Source organism: Schistocerca cancellata, chromosome 1 (genome assembly GCF_023864275.1).
Source record: "Schistocerca cancellata isolate TAMUIC-IGC-003103 chromosome 1, iqSchCanc2.1, whole genome shotgun sequence".
Lineage (NCBI taxonomy): Eukaryota > Metazoa > Arthropoda > Insecta > Orthoptera > Acrididae > Schistocerca > Schistocerca cancellata.
The window spans coordinates 285,501,646-285,521,334 of record NC_064626.1 but is presented as its reverse complement, the minus strand read 5'-3'; the positions used below and the strand labels follow the sequence as shown (position 1 = coordinate 285,521,334).

The window sequence follows — 19,689 nt, the reverse complement described above, 5'->3', positions numbered from 1 at the left end:
GACACTATAGAAGAATGCTGAAGATGAAATGGGTAGATCATGTAATTAATGACGAGGTACTGAATAGAATTCGGTAGAACAGAAATATGTGGCACAATTTGACTGGAAGAAGGGATCAGTTGATAGAACACATTCTGAGACATCAAGGGATCACCGATTTAGTATTGGAGGGAAATCGGGTAATTACAGAGGGAGACACAGTTGAATACAGTAAGCAGATTCAGAAAGAAGTAAGTTGCAGTAGTTATTCACACTTAGAGGCTTGCACAGGGTCGAGTAGCATGGAGAGCTGCATCAAATCAGTCTTCAGACTGATGACCACAGCTACTACAGAAAGAAGAGAAACAACAACAACAACAACAACAACAACAACAAAAATCAGGATAATATGTGTATCAATAGGAAAGCATTCTCTTACACTACACAGCTGCTGTTTCCGTCTACTACATAATACTGAGCATTTATGTAACTGCAGCATTTTCAGAGTACATTGTTAGCTATGCATATGTTGGAAAAGATAAAGCTTCTCTAACAACATTAATAATGAAATTCAGACTAACATCCCACAAGTGTAAATATTCTGTTTAATTACATTAATTACATTATTATTAATTAATTACATTATTTTTTAAATATCAAGGGATTTTCAGTTTCTTGCCTGTATGTGCTGGAAATGAGACACAACCTCTCTCACCAGAATATAATATTCTGTTGTGAACGCAAGACACAGTCACAGTCTACATTGAAATGACTTCTTTTTTCTAGTATTGTTTTGAATTTCTTATTCTTGGGATAACACTCATTATTAGCAACAAATGTCATTATGGAGTATATGTAGTGGCATGTAAAAATAAGAATTTTAAGGTCCTTAAAGAAGTTTCTGCAAGATGTTCAGTTATCAACTTAACATAATATACAGCACACATTAGCAGTCTGTGTTGTCCCAGAATGTGAAACTACAGGTCTGAAAGTATGCACATTCATACAGAACCTTTAATATAAATTGTGAAACAGGCAGAACTGACCTACGTTTCATTTATGTAAAATTCACTATCTAATGCTACCTTAATTTGTTACCAAAAATCAGAAAGTTGAAAATCCAGGATGGGCTGTAACAATATTATGGAAATGCTGAGTCGCAAATAGGCACAACAAAAAGACTGCTCACATATGACTGCAGTCTTTGCAACTGAAGCCACACTGTGGTGTGTTGTAGAAATATATGTTGTAGTATGAACAAATGCTAACTAATTATTTCAAATTAAATGAACTGTTTAGTCCTGTTCCCTTGGCAGTTACTGCCATGCTGTAAAACATTATCTTGATCGTGGTACTGAGAGGTCTTATTAACTCTAAACATGTCTCAAGGCCAAAACACTATGTGGAAATTTCTTTGGATTTACAAACTATGGAGGCAGCCTAGCTACAGGTGCATTGCAACAGTGTTCACAGCAGCAGAGGCATCTTGTTAGCACCTGACTAGATTTTGGCATCTCAAGATCATGTGGCCATGAGATGGGTAGTATAACAGACTCTCGTCACTTGATTGTATAATGTGAATGCTTTACTCACTATTTTTGTACGAATTGTTCATTCCACAATGAACGGCATGTGCTTGTGGACTTCATTTTTGAGCATCTGCGTGACTGATTACGTTAGTGCATTTACTATAATTTGCTATTCCACTGGGCTGTCTTGGTGCACTAATTTACATTATGGCAGTATTCAGGTAACATAATATGTGACCAAAGCATTCAGTTCACTTTCAACACATATCAACCAGAACATTAGGACCACCTACCTAATAGCTGGTATATCCACCTTTGGCATGGACAACAGCAGTGATGCTTCATGGCATGGAAGCACTTTGGTCTTGGTAGGGCACTGGAGGGAGTTGGCACTAAAAACACACACACACACACACACACACACACACACACACACACACACACACACACGCGCGCAAAACAATGAGCTCTGATGCCATGTTCAATTGCATCCCAGATGTGTTCGATCAGATTCAGTGGTCTGCAACCACTGTATGATACTCCTTGCCCATCATGGTGCCTTGTACAAACTCCACTGGACCTATGAATTTTCACGTGAATGTTCCCCAGAGCATAATGGAGCTGCTGCCAGCTTGTCTCAATTCCGCAGTGCAGGTGTCGAGGCGTGGTACCCTGGAAGAGGACGGATTTGTGGCTTCCCACCAGCCTGATGGAGGAGGTATTAGGATTCATCAGACCATACAAAACTCTGCCGCTGCACCAACATCCAGTGCTGATTGTCACATTCCCGTTTCAGTCATAGTTGTTGATGTCATAATTTTAACATTGGCACGTGCTTGATTCATCGGCTATGAAGGCCCATCGTTAGAAGTGTTCAGTGCACTTTCTGTTCACAAACTTGTGCTCTGCCCAGCATTAAAGTCTGATGTTAGTTCTGTCACAGTTTGCCGCCTGTTTTGTTTTACCAGTCAGCCCAGCTTACGACATCCGACATCTGTCATGAGGGGTAGTCACCGAACCCCATGATATCTAGACATGATTTGACTTTCACTGCAGCACTCCTCGAACACCCAATAAGTCATGCAGTTTCCAAAATGCTCTTGCCGATCCTCTGGGACATCACAATCTGCCTGCGGCCAAACTTGTATAGATTGTGTGTCTTCACCATTCTACAGGTGGACAGCATGTTCACTGATACTATGTGCACCATGCGTGTGTCTTATCAGTTATTCTTTTCCAAGGGATCCTGCTATTGCCTGGATGGGATTGTATCGATAGTAGGTTGGTGGTCATAATATTCTGGCTGATCATTGTATATAAAGAATTCTATATTTTGTTTCCCTACTCTTGACTTTCTCTGAGCAAAATGGCACAGTTGTTATCAAATTGTAGTTGAATTTTGGAGGAGCTGAGTTCATATCCCCACCCATCGGTTTCAGTTTTGACTGTCTGTGGTACCATAAATGGTTTACTCTTAACTGCTGGAACAGTTCAGATGAATAAATTTCATGACCAATCTATGTTCAGGCTGAGGTTGGGCTCAGTCTGTAATGTATGTCTGTCATTGAATGGTTGTGTATCCTCTTTATCTACCTTCCTTAGTTATTACTACAGTGTTGGTACCAATGTATGAAGTACATAGCTCACACTCATTACATAGTATTTCTGTTCTTAGTGTAGTATGGCATAATTACATACACTGTAAGCATGGTATTTCTGCCTGTTTTTGTATTTGCATTATTTATTATTATTATTATTATTATTATGTACTAAGTCTACAACTTTGCTTCCGCCGTTTTTTTCTCAAAGTTCGAGACTTCATTGTGAAAAACTTACGAAACACTTAGAGTCAAAGTATTGGCCGTCGCTGACCACTGCTTTCTCCTAGCTTTAGGGCAGCATATGAATCCTGCAGTGTATAAACTGGGAATCTTTTGAGAGGAGCCATAAATCCACTTGAATGGAGCCATGAATACAATTTGGCACTTGTTCACATGACCGCAAGTACTAGTCGGCTAGGTCGTGTGCCGTAGATCAAGAAAGGTGGCAGTCAGAGGAAGGAATATCCGGAGAATACAGCAGTTTGGATAGGACTACCCACTTCAATGTTTCCAAGTACGGTTTGATGGGATTTTCGACTTGGTGTCGTGCACTGTCTTGCTGCAAAATCATCTTATCATGTCTATCGCTGTATTGTGGCCGTTTGTCTTTCAGTGATCGGCTCAAACACATAAATTGCTTTCGATAACAATCTCCTGTGATTGTTCCTGTCGGTTGCAGCAGCATCAAAAACTTTCTCTCTTTCACAACCATGTCGGTCTTAAACATCAAAATCACCGTTCTAGAAGCATGGAAACCATTTTCGCAAAGTTCTGTCACTAACAGGCGTCTCATCATAGGTCTTACCCACCTTTTTATGAGCCACAGCCGCAGTTTTCTTCATATCAAGGCAGAACATTAAAACTTCCTGCAGATGACGGAATTGGGCTTGTAAGTTGACATATTCAGTCGAGAATAACTTTAAGATGCAATCAAAAATCGACTAATATTTTGATGGTGTTATGTTCTCAAATGCCTAAGCTACTGTATGACACTTACGACCTAAGACTTCTGCCACTACTTTCCACTAATGTCGTCTACTGAAAAATGGCGGAAGCAAATTTTTAGACCTAATAGATACTTTTGGTTTAAAGGAGACCATACACCAAAAAGCAGAAGCTCTGAGTTTTAGATAGGTGCACACCAAAGAAACACAAAAGCCAGCTGAACTAACAGTGCAGGGCTTGCTATTTTTTCACTTTTTGGGCAGGTGGAGTGATTGTGGTGGGGATAGTGTCAGTTGGGGTGGGCAGACGTGAGGCAAGGAGAGAGACTGGGGTGGGTGACCAGTGGCTCAGGGCGAGGCAGCCAGTTTGTCAGATAGAAATGCATGAGTGAGTGGTTGCAGATATAGGGGCTGGCACAATTGTAGCAGCTGGTGATAAGCGGCACATGCTGATAGCACGTGGGGAGGTGAATTTGGAGGGGTGACCAGACAGAGGAACAGGAAACTGTTGAGTGGAAGGTGCAGGGACTGTGGGTTACCTGAGATTCAGGTCAGAGTGATCATGGGAGCAAGGAATGTGTTGTAAGAGTAGCCTCATAACCCTGTACCCACCCAACTGACACTACCCCACCACAACCAATCCACTTGCTGAAAAATAACATCAACACCGATAGCTCAGCTGGCATCGTGTGTGTGTGTGTGTGTGTGTGTGTGTGTGTGTGTGTGTGTGTGTTTTACTCTAGCTCGTCAAAGGCTAGCTCTGAAAGCTATCAAGTTTCCTTTCTTTTGAGTGTTCCTATCGACAAATCGACCTTCTGATTTTTGTTGTGGTGTTTCTTAGTCCAAAAGTAGTTACATTCTACAAGAAATTTCATATAACTGTTATTATCACTATCATCATCATCTAAATAATAATAAACAGAAAATAATAAAACAGAAAAACCATAACGTATGTCTGTTTGAACTCGCTAATCTCCAGATCTATTAGATTAATTTTCGTGGGGGTTTTCAAAGGTAACTTAAGTGTAGCTTCGGGCAACATGTAGGCTTCATTTCATCAAAATTGTTTTTGGTGTTTGTGGTATTGTAATCTACAGTTACATTGAAAACAGTTTGCTCAACTTATTAGTCAGATGTTTAATCATCCTGACATGGTACATCACAGAACCAATAGATGGTGCTGTTAGTTTTGTAATAGACCAAAGAACCAGTAGATCACACTGTTAAAATTTTTTTAAATCAGTGACAGATGTATTTTCGGAAGTTTGTCAGTGACAGAAATGTGCACCGAAATCTTATCTTGACAAATACAAACGTTGAATTTAGTTGGCTGGTATATACGGATGTTCTGATTTAGTTTTGCGTATTAAAAACTTAACGACATTGTTTTGCATCTTTAGATAGGCTGTATTTATATTCTTCACTAGGAAAAAAAATATTAAATTTGCCTTTTGATTTGGGTGCCTACCTATTATTTTTTGATTTCAATTTGTTTACAAATAAAAATGCTTAGAAAACATAGGTCTTTCTGAATACATTAGAACGGCTAAAAGACTGAGGACTATGCAGCCTGGAGAATCCAATGAAAATCATGAAACAAGACTTTCAGTGGCTCGAGAACTCACTCTGTGGGAACTCCTCCCGAAAGAGAGGCACAACATAATGCTGATGGAGAACATCACACATTATCTTGCTCCTTAGAACTCTTCACTCGCAGAGGTTTCAGAGTCCTTTTCAGTGTAACATTGTGCACTGTCCAGTCACATTGATGTGACTAGCTTTCAAAAGATGTGCAGGAGGAGAGGCAATGAGATTCTGGAAGATACTGACATGCCAACTCCAGTGCTGTGACCAGCTGTGCTACATTTCTCGGTTGAGGATCCATAATGCGAACAGCCTGTTGAAGGTGGTACTACGGAGTCTTGATTAGGTTTAAATCTGTGGAGTTTAGTGACCATTTAAACTTGGCCTAATGCTGTTGGAACTATGCATGTACACTGTGAGTAATGTGACATGTTGACTTGCCCTGCTGGTAGATGTAATTATGCTGAGGGAAACAAATGACATGTATGGGTAGACATGGTCGCCAGGGATAGGTGCATACTTATCTTGATCCACTGTGCCTTCAAGAATGACGAGATAACCCAGGGAGTGCTATGAAAACATTCCCCAGACCATAAAGTTGCAGGCTGTTTGCTTTCAGATGTTTCACACCATACCCACCTGATGGAACATACAATGAGAATCAGCTGAAAAGGCCACCCATCACCACTCAATGCATGTCCAGTTGCAGTAATGGTGTGCAAATTCCACCCTTTGTCACCGATGAAGAGCAGTCAGCATGGGTGCAGTCGCCTGTTGCAGAGAACCATGCATGGCAGTGTTTGCAGAACAGTCATTGAGGAGGCACTGTTTGTAGCCCTTTGGTTCATCTGTGTGGTCAGCGGCTCAACAGTTGCAGGTTTATTCACCTGCACACATTCCCATCATTCAGCCCTCTCCTCTATTGCCCCTGGTGCAACACATTTACCTCGGTAGTGGTATTGGACAGTGCTATTTTACCATGCATGGTACCGAGAGGTTGTAACAATGGAAAATTGTACTGAAATGCAGGAGGATCTGCAACGAATTGATGTGTGGTGCAGGGAATGGCAATTGAATCTCAATGTAGACAAGTGTAATGTGCTGCGAATACATAGAAAGAAAGATCGTTTATCATTTAGCTACAATATAGCAGGTCAGCTACTGGAAGCAGTTAATTCCATAAATTATCTGGAAGTAGGCATTAGGAGTGATTTAAAATGGAATGACCATAGAAAATAAATTGTCGGTAAAGCAGATGCCAGACTGAGATTCATTGGAAGAATCCTAAGAAAATGCAGTCCGAAAACAATGGAAGTAGGTTACAGTGCATTTGTTCGCCCACTGCTTGAATACTGCTCAGCAGTGTGGGATCCATAGCAGATAGGGTTGATGGAAGAGATAGAGAAGGTCAAACAGAGAGCAGCGCACTTCATTACAGGATCATTTAGTAATCGCGAAAGCTCAGTAGCTTTGTACGGGCTTTTGTTGAAGTTTCGAGAGCATACCTTCACTGAGGAGTCAAGCAGTATATTGCTCCCTCCTACGTATATCTCAGGAAGAGACCATGAGGATAAAATTGGAGAGTATAGAGCCCACACAGAGGCATACCAACAATCTTTCTTTCCACGAACAATAAGAGACTGGAATAGAAGGGAGAACGGATAGAGGTACTCAAGGTACCCTCCGCCACACACTGTCAGGTGGCTTGCGGAGTATGGATGTGGCTGTAGATGCGTCCTGCCATCTATGAGTGGTTGTTGCACATTGACGTCAAACATAGGTTGTGAACACCATGTAGAAGTAGAAATTTTGAAGGAAAGAGGCACAGGCTAGTGAGTTTTCATACCTTCAGTCATGCTTGTCCCCAAAATTTACCATTTTGCTTCAAATATGTTCAATTACTGTTGAGCATCTGTTATTCCATGATATAAACAATGCACAAGGCCAGATGCTGCATGTTGATGGCATGGACCTTAGTGACAACTGATTTGCACAAGGCCAGCACTAGTGGCTCTCTCCCACATTTGTGAAGCAAACGAGCTCTTCGTTCATGTCCCCAATATTACTACTTCAAAAATTGTATACATTGAAACTTCATAATGCAAAAATAAATTCCAGCATACAGAGTCTCGGGCACAGCTGTAAATAAATAACTGGCCAGTCGTAGGTTTCTCAGCCAGTTATTATTACAATGTGTAACACTTGGTAGTTACAGGAATGCAAAGCCTGAAAATCTTTACATAAAATGGTAGTTGCTTTGGAATTCACGCAATTTGTATGTTCATTCCTTTCATTCTTCCATATTTCGAAATTACCTTTGAATAATTTTTGTGTTGGTTTTTTAGGCAGCATTTCAGAAACTATAACAGATGAGGTCACACAGAGGCTTTTTGGTCCTGATGTGGTTGTGGCGGAGATCGTACATCCTGGAGGTTCATGTGTTCAGATGAGAATGGCGGATATTCCTGTTGCAGAGAAGCTGGAAAAATTCGTCGAAGATGTTAAGTTAGTATCTAGTCCATTTGTCATGGGAAGCCACTAAACAGATTTTTCAGATGTGGCTTTATTGAATAAATTGACAGTACAATGCTTTGAAGTGTTTCTAAGACTTCAATTTTTTATTTGCTTTTAATTACCCTGTGATGTGTTACGTATTGTAAACATACAGTCTTAACCCTTTCAGATTCGGTATTTATCCATTAACGGCATACTCGCAACAGAAACCACCACCACCTCGACAGAGAGCCATATCACCTGAAATGGCAGATTCTGTGAAATCTGTTACACCTGAGCCTGTGGATGTAGAAACACGCAGGGTTGTAAACATGATGTGCAACGTGAAGCCTAAAGAGGAGAGCTGCAGTGAACTACTGGTTTGTACATTGCAATTTATGTATTTCCATTTGCTTGACATGTACAAAAGAGATTCCAAATAGCTGACTTAATAATTAAACATACAAATTGTTTAGTAAAGTATGCATTACAAAGTTCAGTGAGCCATTTCTCAGTAAAGCATATCTGAAATATTTTCAGATGACAATTCTGCTGCGGATGGACGACAAGATGAACCGCCAACTTACGTGTTCCGTGACAGAAATAGATACGTCACTGCTCCTTGCACAAGAACTAGTTCACTTTGGATTTATCAACGAAGTATGACGCTAATTTAGTGTAAAATAAGATAGTGTTAATTTTTGAATTACCAGTAAGCACAATACTTACAGTATTTGTGACAGATGAATGTGTTTCCACTGAAACAGTAAAAGGTTGCTACGTTAGTTTTAAAGGGTTGTAATATTAAAAAGAGAAACAGAGTGATTGCTGTTACTACCAGTAGCTTCCATACTTTGTGGGAATTTAATCACCTGAAGATTGCAGCTGCAGCCTGAATAGTCTTGGTTCTGGTTTGGTAGTTAGTCACACGTGTAAGAACGTAAGATCCAACCTGTTTAACCTTGGGCTAATATAAATAATTCATGAAAAATAATGGCCTGTATTTAATTATTGTGGATGGAAGAGCTATGGGATGCACCCTGAATTGGAAGTGGATGAGGCATGGATGAATATCATTTAGGGAGTCCTGAATATAATTACTGGTAAAGTGATCATTTATTGACTTCGATGATTAAGTAAACACACTTTGTGAATATAATGAAGTGTGGCAGTTGGTGGTGCTTGATATATATTAAGTTCCGTGCTTGGTAAATCTTAAATCTTAGCTCCGAGTCTGCTGCTAAATTCATGGTTTATGGAATGGAAATAATTGAAGGATGAGTTAACCATACACACAATTAACACCCACATGCAGTGTGAGCTTTACACAGATGAGGAAAGAAAAGAAAAGAACACACACACTCCAGTGGCTAGTGAAGAGATGCTGCTCCTTGAATTTTAACAAGCAGAATGAATATGTAAATATGGCAAATGAGTAAACTGTGGTTAGTACGAACACACTGAGCTGCTCGTTGTTTTTATATCAGAGGAAATTTACTAGTATCATCGCATGCTGAGATGCCAGAGATATTGAATGCTTCAGTAGTAACAACTGGAGCAAAGCTGACATGTACAAATAAAATAAACAAATTTATGCGTTTGATAATGTCCATATGGGGTCTTAAGTTAATATTGGGACTGTTGCAAACCAAATGAGATAGACTGTATACAGTCACTACTGATATTTATTTCTTCCATGGTGTTTTTTGAGGGTTTTATTCCCTTATGTTGAAGTGAACATATTAATTACATCACTTAAATCTAGGTGAAGCAATTTTAAAAACATATCTGTCAAGTGTTTCACAATTGTTGTGTGTTGTCCTAACTCTGGGTTCCTATTCAAGCTGTTATAAATTATTTACAGTAATTCATAGTCAGAATAACCTTAGCCCAAGTACATTTGAACAGACACTTTGTTACGTAACAGGTTTCAACAGGCAAAGAACTTAACTAGTGAAATTAAATGTTAAAGCTTGTGGCATTAATGATGACAGTTTGATTGGTACACAAATATTTTCAGCCCTTAATATAAGTTACTTAATTGTTTGACTATTTCAAGCTTATTATGATCATAGTGAAAAGTGCCGTATGTATCTTGCACTTGTGGAATGATTGCAGCAAATCTGTCAAGTGTGTTATAACATATTATGCTTTAATGTGGTTCTTATACAGGGTGAGTCACCTAACATTACCGCTGGATACATTTCGTAAACCACATCAAATACTGACGAATCGATTCCACAGACCAAACGTGAGGAGAGGGGCTAGTGTAATTGGTTAATACAAACCATAAAAAAGTGCACGGAAGTATGTTTTTTAACACAAACCTACGTTTTTTAAAATGGAACCTCGTTAGTTTTGTTAGCACATCTGAACATATAAACAAATACGTAATCAGTGCCGTTTGTTGCATTGTAAAATGTTAATTACATCTGGAGATATTGTAACCTAAAGTTGACGCTTGAGTACCACTCCTCCGCTGTTCGATCGTGTGTATCGGAGAGCACCGAATTACGTAGGGATCCAAAGGGAACGGTGATGGACCTTAGGTACAGAAGAGACTGGAACAGCACATTACGTCCACATGCCAACACCTTTCTATTGGTCTTTTTCACTGACGCACATGTACATTACCATTAGGGGCGAGGTACACGTACACACTTGGTTTCCGTTTTCAATTACAGAGTGGAATAGAGTGTGTCCCGACATGTCAGGCCAATAGATGTTCAATGTGGTGGCCATCATTTGCTGCACACAATTGCAATCTCTGGCATAATGAATGTCGTACACGCCGCAGTACATCTGGTATAATGTCGCCGCAGGCTGCCACAATACGTTGTTTCATATCCTCTAGGGTTGTAGGCACATCACTGTACACATTCTCCTTTAACGTACCCCACAGAAAGAAGTCCAGAGGTGTAAGATCAGGAGAATGGGCTGGCCAATTTATGCGTCCTCCACGTCCAATGAAACGCCCGTCGAACAACCTGTCAAGGGTCAGCATAGTGTTAATTGCGGAATGTGCAGGTGCACCATCATGCTGATACCACATACGTCGAAGCGTTTCCAGTGGGACATTTTCGAGAAACGTTGGCAGATCATTCTGTAGAAACGCGATGTATGTTGCAGCTGTTTGAGCCCCTGCAATGAAGTGAGGACCAATGAGGTGGTCGCCAATGATTCCGCACCATACATTTACAGTCCACGGTCGCTGTCGCTCCACCTGTCTGAGCCAGCGAGGATTGTCCACGGACCAGTAATGCATGTTCCGTAGATTCACTGCCCCGTGGTTTGTGAAACCCGCTTCATCGGTAAACAGGTAGAACTGCAACGAATTCTCTGTTAATGCCTGTTGACAGAATTGCACTCGATGATTAAAGTCATCACCATGTAATTGCTGATGTAGCGACACATGAAACGGGTGAAAGCGGTGATGATGCAGTATGCGCATGACGCTACTTTGACTCAGTCCACCGGCTCTCGCAATGTCCCGCGTACTCATGTGTGGGTTCATGGTAACAGCAGCTAACACACCAACTGCACCCGCTTCTCCTGTGACGGGCCTGTTACGGACCTATTTGCGTGCTACGACCATACCTGTTGCGTACAGTTGGCGGTAGATGTTTTGCAATGTGCGGCACGTTGGATGCTTTCTGCCCGGGTACCATTCTGCATACACCCTGCAGGCTCCAGCTGCATTTCGTCGACACTCGCCATAGATGAGTATCATCTCCGCCTTTTCAGAGTTCGAATACACCATGGTCACAGTTCCTACAGCACTACACTATCACAGACGTCTGGTAACACGGTGTACTACAGTTGGACTGCTTGTGGAGACGAATGCAGAATAACAATAGCAGCAAGCGCTACATGCGGACACTGCGACAGCTAGACCAAACCACAGCAGTGCACTACAGCCACACTCGTAAACACGGTCGTCATCGTAAACATGTCCCTGCAGATGCTGCTCGCCGACCGTGGCCCGTGTTTGTTACAACACGCAACTGAATGTCGGAGGTTTCAAGCGTCAACTTTACGTTACAATATCTCCGGATGTAATTAACATTTTACAATGCAACAAACGGCACTGATTACGTATTTGTTTATATGTTCAGATGTGCTAACAGAACTAACGTGGTTCCATTTTAAAAAAAAGGTAGTTTTGTGTTAAAAAACATACTTCCGTGCATTTTTGTATGGTTTGTATTAAACAATTACATTAGCCCCTCTCCTTACGTTCGGTCTGTGGAATCGGTTCATCAGTATTTGATGTGGTTTACGAAATATATCCAGTGGTAACGTTAGGTGACTCACCCTGTATATTACAATACAGCTTCTTCAAATGCAACTGATGTAAAATTTTAAGAACATCAGGAATGTGATTTAATATACTGTATGTTAGAACTGCAGCAACGTTGCCTATCTTCACAGTAATTTACTTTACAGTTTGTTTGAAGAAAAGATTGTTTGTATTCCAGATAAGATTAGATTACAGACTCTCATCATTCCATAAAGCTTTAGTGAGGAGACGTCCGAGGATGTGGAAAATACTTTTATAAAGTACACAATACACACTTGCAAAAGTACTGCTTTACCAGTGTTTATCCCACAGTTCTTAAGGATGCGGTAAAAGAAAGAAAAAAAAAATTACGCATCAGTCACAAAGCTTGTCATTAAATCATTTTTTAACTTATTAAAGTGCAAAATGTAATGTGTCATCAACATAAAAAACAGGAACAATATTCAAGGCTTATTTTAACAGATTTCATAACTGCATTGAAGCTGTGGTGAAGTCAGATAACATAAACTATTCATGTTAAGTGATACAGTGTTGCTAAGTTATTCATCAATGGAATAGGAGGAATTGGCCACCAACAAAGTCCCTGTAAACTATATTTATTTGCATTTTAGGGCCTTTATTGAATTTTTAGCTTCAGTCAATTTTATAGAAAGGGCTTTTAGTTCCCTGTCTTGGATCTAAAATTTTTATACATTTAAAGTCACCCTCTCCGTTGTCTATCAGCCTTGGTTTGTAGTCTATGTAGTTCATCTTTGAGCTTTTTATGTTGTAATTTTTGTTTTTTAGATATGTTATTGTAAATTGTAGGGATGATCAAGTTCTTTGGGATCTTGTTCATACCTATTACCTGTCCTATTTCCTCAGACTTTTTCATTAGACACTAGTTTTCGTTGTCCATTTTTGTGGTAATTTTTGATGTAAGTATTTTCTGGTTATTGTTATTTCTGTCTTGAACATTTTGTTTATTTGTGCAGTGTCACTTGTTTTAAAAATGGTTCAACTTAAAAATATCACATACCATGGTGTTCCTGTTTTGTTTCACATTTGTGGCTGTTTAACGGTTTCTGTTGCTGTATATCTTCTTCATGATACATTGCACTTTGGTCTGTTTATTCATTCTGTTTTGCCACATAGGTTTCTTTCTCATGTTATTAGTTATGATTCCTCCAAAAATTTAAATTTTTCTAACAAAGAAAAATCCAGGATGGAATGTAACAATATTATGTAAAGGAAAGTTGTTACTCACCATATAGCGGAGATGCTGAGTCACACATAGACACAACAAAAAGACTGTCGCAAATAATGCTTTTGTCCAGTAAGGCCTTCGTCCAAAAAAAAAAAAAAAAAACTGCAGTTTCAGGCAACTGAAACCACATTGTGAGCAACAGCACCAGTGCATGATGGAAGTGGCGACTGGGTGGGGTTAAGGAGGAGGGTGCGGCAGGGAGGGGGAGGGATGGTAGGGTAGGGGTGGCGGACAGTGAACTACTCCTGGTTAGGAGTAGTACAGGGGAGGGGTGGGGGGTAGTGGAAAAAGAGAGAAAAAGACTGGGTGCAATGGTGGAGGACAGTGACTAACGAAGGTTGAGGCCAGGAGGGTTATGAAAACATAAGGTGTATTGCAGGGAAGTTCCCACCTGCGCAATTCAGAAAAGTTAGGATTGATGGGAAGGATGCATTAGCACATGCTGTGAAGCAGACATTGAAATGAAGGATGTCATGTTTGGTGGCATGTTCAGCAAGAGGGTGGTCCACTTGTTTCTTGGCCACAGTTTGTCGGCCATTCATGCAGATGGACAGCTTGTTGATTGTTATGCCCACATAGAATGCAGCACAGTGGTTGCAGCTTAGCTTGTAGATCACATGACTGTTTTCACTTGTAGCCCTGCCTTTGATGGGACAGGTAACATTTGTGACCTGACTGGAGCAGTTGGTAGTGGGAGGATGTATGTGACAGGTCTTGCATCTAGGTCTTCTACAGGGGTATGAGCTATGAGGTAAAGAGTTGGGCACAGGGGTTGTGTAGGGTTGGATGAGTATATTGTGTAGGTACAGTGGACGGCGGAATACCACTGTGGAAGGGGTGGGAAGGATAGTGAGAACTGCACCAGGGACCAGGAGAAGGAGATGGGCCCTAAAGTGGAAACACTTCTTTGGCACCAACCCTATCAATCAGACTGAACCAAAGACCAATGTTGAACACTGCTTAACTTAGTTCACTCCTCCATCCAACCGTAATCCACTCTCACTGCCCCAAAATAACCTGCTGTTAACTTTCCAGGATATCTTAACCTTCAACTTCGCCTCACCATCATTCTCCAAATCCCTCAACATCCAAATTAGCCTTACATCTGCAGAAAGAAGAGCAGTGCACCATCCTAAAGCTGAGCCTTATCTTAAAATCGTACCTCTAGACAAAGGCTCCCCCTGTTCTTATCAACTGAAAGGATTAACTGGCAGAAGGACTTTACCAGCTGTCAGATGGACTTTACCAGCTGTCGGATTCTTCCACCTACAAACCTTGCCACAGTGAATCCATTCCAGAAATCCAGTAGGATCTCCAGGCTTTCCTCAAATCCTTAGTCCCATCCTAGAAACTCTCCCCGGAGTCCATCTCTCTACTTACCCCCACCACTCCTCGCACTGTTACTTTCTACGTGCTTCCTAAAGTCATAACCTAACCACCCAGTACACCACATTGTGGCCAGTTACTGTGCCCCACTGAGAGAATCTCTGCTCTGGTAGAACAAAACACCTGCAGGTCTACATCCCTAAAGCCCATAGCCTTCTTGCTCTTGAACACTACCTTTCCCCATGCAAGACGAATTCCAAACCAACAACCTCCTTCCTAGTCACCATGACCAACTATATCCTCTCCCACAATTACTTCTCCTTTGAAGGCATTACGTACAAACAAATCTGGGGTACAGTTATGGGCACCCGCATGGCACCCTCCTATGCCAACCTATTCATAGGCCATCTAGAGGAATAATTTCTAAACACCCAGAATCCTAAACCTCTCACCTGCTTCAGATTAATTGATGACATCTTTGCTATCAGGATCGACGGTGAGGACACCCTATTCACATTCCTCCAGAACCTCAACTACTTCTCTCCCATTTTCTTCACCTTGCCCTACTGAACTCAAAAAGCTATATCCCTAGATGTTGAGCTCCACCTCAAAGATGGCTACATCAGTACCTCTGTCCATATGAAACCTACTAACCACAAGCAATACCTCCACTTCGACAGCTGCCACCCATTCCACACCAAGAAGTCCCTTCCGTACAGCCTAACAACCCATGGTCATTACATCTGCAGTGACTAGCAGTCCCTCTCAATATATGCTGTGGGTCTCACTGAAGCTTTCACAGACTATAATTAGCCTCCCAGCCTTGTCCAAAAACAAATCTCCCGTGCCTTATCTTTCCAGTCTCCCACCACCTTCCAAAGTCCCACCATCTGGCCATAGAGGAGCATTCCCCTCGTAACTCAGTACCACCCATGACTGGAGCAACTGAATTACTTTCTCTGCTACTGTATAGACTATCTCTCGTTGTGCCCTGAAGTGAGAAATGTCCTGCCGACTATCCTTTCCACCCTTCCCACAGTGGTATTACACTGTCCACCAAACCTTCACAATATACTCGTCCATCCTTCCACAACCCCAATTCCCAACCACTTACCTCATGGCTCATACCACTGTAATAGACCTAGATGATAGGCCTGTCCCATACATCCTCCCACCACCACCACCACCACCTATTCTTGGTCAGGTCACTAACCTCGCGTATCTCATCAAAGGCAGGGCTATCTGTGAAATCAGTCAGTGATCTAAAGGCTAAGCTACAACCACTGTGTCACATTCTAATGTGGACATGAGAACCAACAAGCTGTATATCCCCATGAATGACCACTGCCAAATTTTGGCCAAGAATTAAGTGGACCACCCTGTTGCTGAGCATGCTGCCAAACATGGCAGCCTTAATTTCAATGACTGCTTCACAGCCTGTGCCATATGGATCCTTCCCACCAACACCAACTTTTTTGAACTGCGCAGATAGGAACTTCCTTTTCAATACATTCTACAGTCTCGTAACCCTCTTGGCCTCTGCCTTCGTTAGTCAGTGTCCTCACCCATCCAGCCCCTTCCTTGTTCCTATTCCAGCACTACACAGCCATCATTCCACCACCACGTCCTGTCTTTATACCTCTCCCCTTTCCCACTACCCCCCCCCCCCCCCCTCAAACCCCCCTCTCTCCTGCCCTCAGTCTAATCTGTAGCACATCACTGTCTGCCACCCTACCTTACTATCCCTCTCCCTTCCATCCCCAGCCTCCTCCTTACCCCCACCAAGTTGCTGCTCCCAACATGCATTGGTGCTGCTGCTTGCAGTGTGGTTTCAGTTGTTGAGACTGCAGTCTTGGTGTGTGTGTGTGTGTGTGTGTGTGTGTGTGTGTGTGTTATATTTTGATTAAGGCCTTACTGGCTGCTAGCTTTATTTGTGACAGTCTTTTTGTTGTATGTATCTGTGACTCATCATCTCCGCTATAAGGTGAGTAGCAACTTCCCCTTTCATAATTACATTTGTTTAAGATTTTTATTTCCTGTTTTATTGTGATAGCATTATGAATGTTCTGTCATTTGATTTGATTTCTATTTTTAGATGGATATGCTGAGACCAAATATTCTGAGCTGTTTTCTGTAGTGAATTAACTTGCTGTTGGGTTTACTAAGTGTAACTGAAGAGGAGAGCATGGTCATTGTTGAATTTCAGACAGTTAAATTTATATTGTGTTTGGGCATTACATTTTTGTGATAACCTTACACCGTTCTCACATTATGCAGGGTGTTACAAAACTATTTATTCAAATTAATACAGGATTTAGATAACATCAAAACAGATGTACCTAGTTATGGTACATAAGGCACCTGACAACAGTTTGATGTTAGGGATGATTTACACACCAGGTAGTTTAGCATGCTATTTATAGAAGTGGCATGCACAGGAACTTCCTGAATGCATGACCATTGGCATGTTCACATGCAGTACTTTGTCGTACCATTGACTGTCATGTCCATAGACTTCCACCATGTCTACTACAGTACCAGCAGTGACGGCAGATCTAGCAGCAATGTCTTCATCTGATTCCACAGTGGCTTCACAAACCAGCTGCTTCACATGCACTCCGAGGAAGATATCTGAGCTCTTTAGGTCAGATGATCTGGGTGGCCAGACCAAAGGGCCATCTTGGCCAATCCATCGGTTCCTACAGGTGGCTTTCAGAAGATTACTCACAGCAATAATGAGATGGGCTGGTGCTCATTGTGCTAAAAGTATAGCCTTTGTGTAATATTCAGTGGTAATCCTCCAGCATTTCTGGTGACAAAATGTTCCACAAAGATGTGATATCTCTGTCCATTGAGCGGGAGTGGAAGAATGTCTAGACCTATCACCAAGACTGCTGGCCCACACCTTAACATCGAGCCACTGTTGATGAGCAAGAGGTCAAGTGCCTTGTGAATCACATGTGCCCAAACATGTGTTTGTGGATATTGAATCAGTCTTCTTGAGTAAGCAAAACCTTGTTGGTGTACAGTACCTCGGATAGAAATAAAAGGTGCAGGGCAGTCTCTGTCTCTTGTAAAACCATTGTGTGAACTGCACACTTTGGGGAAATCTTTAGGTACTAGTGCTGCCACACAGTGAAGATACTGGTCATGTAACAAATTTCACACAAGGCTATGTCTGATACCGAAGGTGTGTGCAGTACATCATGTACTTGTAGATGGAGTGTCTTAGACATGTTGCAGAATTTCGTCTCCTATTTCAGGAGTTCGAACTGTTTGGTTTTGACTTGTGCAGGAAGTGCTGTTTGATGTTGTGGAGCCTATCAGTGTGGAAAGCTCTTTTGATACTCTCTCACTGCAGCTCGTGCATTTCTGTTCACAGACTGGTATACTAGATGCATGTCAAGATTTCAGCATTTCACTGCTACATGTTCACTGCTGTGAATGTTCACTGCTGTTGTCACTAGACTGTAATGATTGCGACCGGATAGGTTTGTTTACAAAGAAGTCACCATTATAGTTCCAAGACGGTGATGCTTGCAAATGAATCTGTGTGTTTCCAAGCATACATTAGAGCCAACAATCTGTACGGTACACATTCCCAGTCGGAGACACAGATCAGCACAACTAACAAAATGTTCTCAATATTACAAGATGGCTTTGGGCATCCTCCAGCAGCTGAAGCCACGCTGCGAGCAACAGCAGAAGTGCACGATGGGAGTGGCAACTGGGTGGGAATAAGGTGGAGGCTGGGGTGGGGAGGGGGAGGAATAACAGCTTAGAGGTGGGTGACATGGAATTGCCACTGGGGAGCATGCAAGGAAGAGAGAGAGAGAGAGAGAGAGAGAGAGAGAGAGAGGGTAGGGCAGCTAGGTGCAGTCGAGAGGTTAGATGGTGGGCCGGGTACAGGCGGGAGGGCGGGGATGGAAAAGGAGAGAAGTGAAAAGACTGGGTATTTGATGGAATGAGGGCTGTGTAGTGCAGGGATGGGAACAGGAATGGGGCTGGATGGGTGAGAAAAACAACTAACGAAGATTGACACACCTGCCCTCTTCCCATTCCAGCATTACAGAGCCCTCATTCAACCAATGCACCCATTCTTTTTACTTCTCTGCTTACCGCCCCCCGCAACCTCTCCCCTGCCCTCCGTCTAATCTCCCGACTGCATCTGCCTTCCTTACCCTCTCTCCACCTCATCCTTGTGTGCTCCCCAGCAACAATTGGCTGTCCCTCACCTTTACCCTGCCACAAAGGCCTTGTTGACCGAAAGCTTATATTGCGACTGTGTTTGTTATGCCTATCTGTGACTCAGCATCTACTTTATAAGGTGTGCAGCAGCTTTCCTTTTCATAATATTGTTACATTTGTTTTGGTGTTCTCTACATCCTGTATAAATTGGAACATCCTGCGTACTCTAATACACAGTTGAACAGCAGTTTACAGACTTAGACATTTTGGAAATGCTTCCACCCTAGGCCAGAAAGCCAGTGATTGTCCTTTTGGACGTCAGATAAAGTGCGCCTTTTACACATTACGGCAGTGACTACACTGTTTCTCGCATCCTTGTGATGTGCTTTATATACCCTTAACTGCTAATGTTGTCACCTGCTGTCTGTGAATGGTTATTGCATGTTTACGTCGAATATAGGTGATGGTCACATTGTGACTGGACCGGGTTTTTCTATTT

The 19,689-nt window shown here is 41.9% G+C and overlaps 1 protein-coding gene across 2 annotated transcripts in view; it reads left to right on the top strand.

Annotated features, from left to right (window-relative positions):
- LOC126171387 (nuclear receptor-binding protein homolog) overlaps window positions 1-19,689 on the top strand; it is a 456,634-nt gene that overhangs the window by 396,321 nt on the left and 40,624 nt on the right. For both annotated transcript variants that reach the window (XM_049920795.1, XM_049920796.1), the window contains 3 exons: window positions 7,983-8,142; window positions 8,321-8,510; window positions 8,671-8,790. In XM_049920795.1, the coding sequence (XP_049776752.1) occupies window positions 7,983-8,142; window positions 8,321-8,510; window positions 8,671-8,790 (470 nt within the window). The remainder of the gene's footprint in view (window positions 1-7,982; window positions 8,143-8,320; window positions 8,511-8,670; window positions 8,791-19,689) is intronic.